A 4,978-nucleotide genomic window follows, 5' to 3' on the forward strand; every position below is an offset into this window, starting at 1 on the left:
TATTAAAAATTATCGGCGGTGGTGCCACGTAGGACGACCGGCGTCTATGTTAGCGATTTCCAGCGAATAGGACTGAATCGGCACAAAGTGAAAGGGTTTAGGACTAAATCGACAAACTTAAAAGGTTTATGACCGAGTTGGCAAAAGTGTGAAAGGTTGAGGATTTTTTTGACAAATTTTCCAATAAACACATTAGTAACAATTTGATTATTTTGTCATTTCAAACATCATACGAGATTTCCCTAACAAATATGACTGATGTCTTATCAAACATGGAACAGTGATCTTATTGGTAGGTTTTAACAAAATAATTGGCAAGATTCTAGTAACCATTTATCACTTTTCCTAATTAACTGATTAAGTAGCCTTCCTCATATTCTAGATTAAGTGCCTTTTCTTTACTTAATTTGAGTCTTTTAAATCAATAATAATTAGAATTATTAAAGAAGTTCAATCTTAGTTAAGTGTTGAATTTTCAAATTTTTAGCACTTAATAGTGTTATCGTTATTTCTTCTGTTTTAGCACCTAATTCTGTCATATCAAATAGACCTTAACATGTCAAAATAGATCTTAAGGATAAAAATTATTAATGATCCAAACACGTGTATTTTCTACGGGAGAAATGATTACGTGTCATTAATGTATTTTATATCATTAATGATCAAGCCACGGCCGGACTCTTTTCCATGGCTAAGGCACAACTCAACTTGAAAGTGCTTATCACCAACATATGCAACTTGTACCTTTTTCTCCCTCCATATACAACTAGTTAGAGATCTGAATGTTGCCCCAACTTTCAAGTATATATCTGTGGAAGACAAATAGGGACATTCAACAGTAAATGACAGGTTGTTTCCCATTCCTCCATGCAAATCAAAAAGTTTCTCCCAATGAAGCGGACAGATCTTAGATGTAGCAGTTGGATAAGTGTAAGGTTGGGAACTGGCAGAGCAGGTATTGCCTACAGAGAATTGGGGAGGCCCCTTGTCTTTTGCATCTTTGAATGAAAACCACATCTTCACGCTAAGGCTTTGGGAATGTCTCAGATATGAAGATAAAAAAAAAATGAATGAACTTTAAGCAAGAGCTGTTCAAGGGCCACCCCAGGAAAGAACCCTAACCAAACAATGTAATAGAAAAGGGGAAAAAAAATGCAGGGAGGTAAAGTATGAGAGGCATTATGAGGAAGCATGCACTTGGGCCGTGGAAAGCTAAAAGGTGGGAGACATAGATGATTGATGGAAAAGCATTGATGAAAAAGCAGAAGACATGTATCATTGAAGCTGAACATTCTTTAGCAGTCCCCTCAAAAGCTTGTGAATCAACAACTTGGGTCGATGATGAAGATGAATTACAGCTCTTGGTTTATATAATGCAGTGGTTAGAGCTGTTTTGAGGGGCTTCCATGAAGTTGCTCATCTTTCAAAAGGGGGCTAATATTCTTTTCATGATGGAGTTCATGCTGAACCATTCGAGATTTGATAAAAGTTGCGTTTATTCCAGTCATGTGAAAGCAAGCATGCTTTGTATCATCGTTCCTTAGTTTATACATGGCAACCCATGCCTTTAACAAAGTTGATCTGACATTTAAAATGGAAGTTATAGGCAAGAAAAAGAATGTTTGCATGTGCAATCACAGATGCTTGTATAAGCACATTGGTCGTGTCATGAATTCCATGTCTTACGAGCGTGTTCCTTCTTGATTAGCAAAAGAAAAAAAAGATGTATGATTTAAGATCAAAGTTTCGTTGGATTGCTGCATTTTTATGTAAATCAAAGACTCATGTCTCACTCTTCTGAGGAATATGACCAACAAGGATTTGGCTAGCTTGTTATGTTAGCTAAAAATGGTAGGATGAACGAAAGATTGAGTCAAAAGTATCTGTACATGGGGATATCGAATGAGAATGGGCCATAAGTACTCCCATTCCTTGGGCTTTCGATTGCATAAAACCCAAACTTTGAAGGACCAAATGGAAAAGGCTGTCCAGCCCAATTATTGACACCGTATACCCTAATTCATAATCTACACTTGATCTCAGCCAACAGACGGAGAGAGGTACCCCTAATGGCTAATACATCTTGCTCAATGACATAAATAATGTGTCTTCTTCCAACAAAATCGAATTCGTGCGAGTTTACTAGTCCGAGTAAGTACTCAAATCAACAAAAGTACGAGACAAATCCGTTCCACCGTTTTCCAGAAGAAGAACATGTTCAAGTAAGGAAATACCAGAACTTCAAACTCGAATAGCTACAAGAACATCGTTAATCATTTACTAAAACTATACTTCGTAGCAACCACAAACTTGGGAAGATTTGAAAGGTTATTTGTAGACAAAGCACGGATTGCTAAATAAGATTCCAAGTTTTGCCAATTCAATCGTAAATCTATTGCACTTTTGCCAAACCGGATTTTGGTAGCCCAAAATCCCTCGGTTCTAGTTGACCAGGTCCGCCACGGACTTGGTTAGGGAGAATTCAATTCAAGTGTGATCGTTCATTGTCAGTGAGCATGAGAGCGAGATCAAAGCACAATGAAGAGACCCCAATCAAGGAGCATAGGTTGCAACAAGCACACATGGTCAATTAAATGAGCTTGGAATCGATTTTTGGCCCGAAGCATCTCTCTCCAGTCTCTTGCAATTGTCCTTCTCAGAGAAACAGACTTAAAGCAAACGGGTGTGCGCACGGGCGCGCAATTTGGCCCCCCAACACCTTCCTTTGTTAAGCAATTTCCCCCGCCCTGCGAGTACCAACTTTGCTCCCTAACTCGTCTCTCTCCATGATTCAAGACGCATCTCTGCTGCTCTTGGCCAAAATCAGCTCGACAAAAGCATTTCATACGTCTACAAGTCATCCCTCATTTATGGCTACATTGAATGGCATACAACGCAGCGCCTCTCTCTCTCTCTCTCTCTCTCATGCGCACCGAACACATGCGGCACGAAAACAACATATTGTCCTCTCAAGATGTCTAGTACACTCAATCTCTCCTTCATTGTCCATCTCTCCCTCTGCATCATGAGGGTTTTAATTCTTTATTGATCATGTATTGTGAACTTGTTGAAAATTATATCAGACTACCACAGAACATCTCGAACTTGAATCATCAGGGCTTGAGAACGGTACGTTAGGAAGATCTTTTGAGCTGAAAAACATGTGAGGAAGACTTAATTTGGTTAGTATAAGCATCTTTCTTTTTTCATGTTGGAATGGTCATTATGCTCGAGGTGCAATTCCTCTTCTAAAGCAATATTATTCAAGCCGCTCCTTCATGGATATGGAACTCATTTGAATCGAGGATACTGAAGTTGAGAAATAAGCTTTGGAAGAGACTCAAACTATAGTCACATTGAGTTGCATATACAGGCATTGAACCATATATAGCTTAATCGCATTTCGCCTCAACCCACTTAATCTTGCAAAGTGGAGATCAAACAAAATCTATATATCAACTTATATCATCATAGACGATGATTTTCATTTACCATCTAGGAGCTCACTCGCTCGGGCAAGAGAACGCATAACGTCAACTTGAGCTCGGAGCCACACCATATAATCTAGGGTTTCTTCGATCAAAGAGATGGCGTCCATTGATTCTCCTCCTGGTACAAGGTTCTTGAGCAACTGCGTTCTCTTCTTCACCAACCTCTTGGCAATAGAATTTGGTCGATCTTTTGGAACACCATTGCTCAGTTTTCTAACTCTCCTAATGCCCCAGCTCCTTTTCAATATCTTCTTGCTGGCAATCTTCTTGGCAAGGGAAGTTGGTGAATTTGCTACAGCATCAAGGGAAGCTTTCTTGAGCTTCGCAGCGTCAGAGCCAATGATATGTTGAAGGAGGGCTTTGTTGTCATCATTTTGCGAGGCACTTGCGATTAGGGCACGACTCCAACGTGTCGTGCAACTCCGAACCGAAGCCAAAGCGAGGTCTGCTGAGAGCTTGATGGCCTTTCTTCTCTCCGTGATCGTCATATTCTTCTTTGAGGAATTGCATAGCTGGAGACCCATTATCCATTTCTTGAGGAACTTCTGCTTTATTGGGCTAGCACTGTGCATTCTGAAGAAAAATGTACAAGGAACAATTGTGTAAGGCTCTCAATACATAGAGATGAATGAAGAAATTAGCTTCAACATAAAGGGAAGGTTCTTGGATTCGATTGGGAAATGCTTATTGTTCACATTCTATGCATCTCATGAGGAATTTGTCCAGCTAATTTGCGAACTGTTGAGCCAGCTACATGTATGCTTCGTTTTCTTGGCTTTTTTCCAAAATGGTTCGTGAAACAACATCAGCGCAACCTTATGAAAAGCTCAAAATGATTACTGTGAACGCACAGAAGGTTGAAACCCTCATCAACATTTCTTTCGGATAAATCACGGCCAAAAGAAGTGCTCCGTGCTCGTAGGACGTATGCAGACGGGAACATACCTTTTCCCTTGTTGTGAGAAGTGACCATGAGAAGTAAAGATGACTGGAGATGATCCACCACAAGGATCAAGCCACAGATCCCTGATCCAAGAAAGATAGATATCCAGAGAAGTTGCGGAAACCCAGGAAAAAAACAAAATTGAGAAGAGTTTGGGCGAGTTTTTGAAAAGAGAGGAGAGGGAATGAGAAGTTGAAGAATGTGAAGAAACCCCCATTTATTTGCTCAAAGGAGAGAAGTGGTGGGCCTTTCAGAGAAAGACATAGCACATGCATGCACATGGCGACCATGGCCCGCCACCTAAAACCTTCCCTATACAAAAGAAAGAAAGCCAAAAAAAAAAAAGGAAAAAGAAAGAACAGCAGCCTCATGGACATACACATAGTTCTTCTCGGTTTTTATTTTATGTGTAGTGAAGAAAAAAAGGTCCCCTTGCTGTCATGCAAACCTAACATTCGTGACTTATTACTAATACAAACAAAACTCACTAAATGTGCTTTCTGGCCCTATTTTGGAAGTTGGGAAGTGGGCAATATAGGTGCAT

The 4,978-nt window shown here is 39.9% G+C and overlaps 1 protein-coding gene across 1 annotated transcript; it reads right to left on the reverse strand.

Moving 5' to 3' along the window:
- Nucleotides 1-3,330: 3,330 nt before the first annotated feature.
- Nucleotides 3,331-4,666, reverse strand: LOC115744637 (transcription factor IBH1-like 1). The gene is made up of 2 exons (XM_030679911.2): nt 4,437-4,666; nt 3,331-4,064 (listed from the first exon to the last, which is right to left on the reverse strand). The coding sequence occupies exons 1-2, from the start codon at nt 4,649-4,651 to the stop codon at nt 3,485-3,487; spliced, it is 795 nt and encodes a 264-aa protein (XP_030535771.1). The 5' UTR covers nt 4,652-4,666; the 3' UTR covers nt 3,331-3,484.
- Between the last annotated feature and the right edge of the window lie 312 nt (nt 4,667-4,978).

Source organism: Rhodamnia argentea, chromosome 4 (genome assembly GCF_020921035.1).
Source record: "Rhodamnia argentea isolate NSW1041297 chromosome 4, ASM2092103v1, whole genome shotgun sequence".
Taxonomy (NCBI): domain Eukaryota; kingdom Viridiplantae; phylum Streptophyta; class Magnoliopsida; order Myrtales; family Myrtaceae; genus Rhodamnia; species Rhodamnia argentea.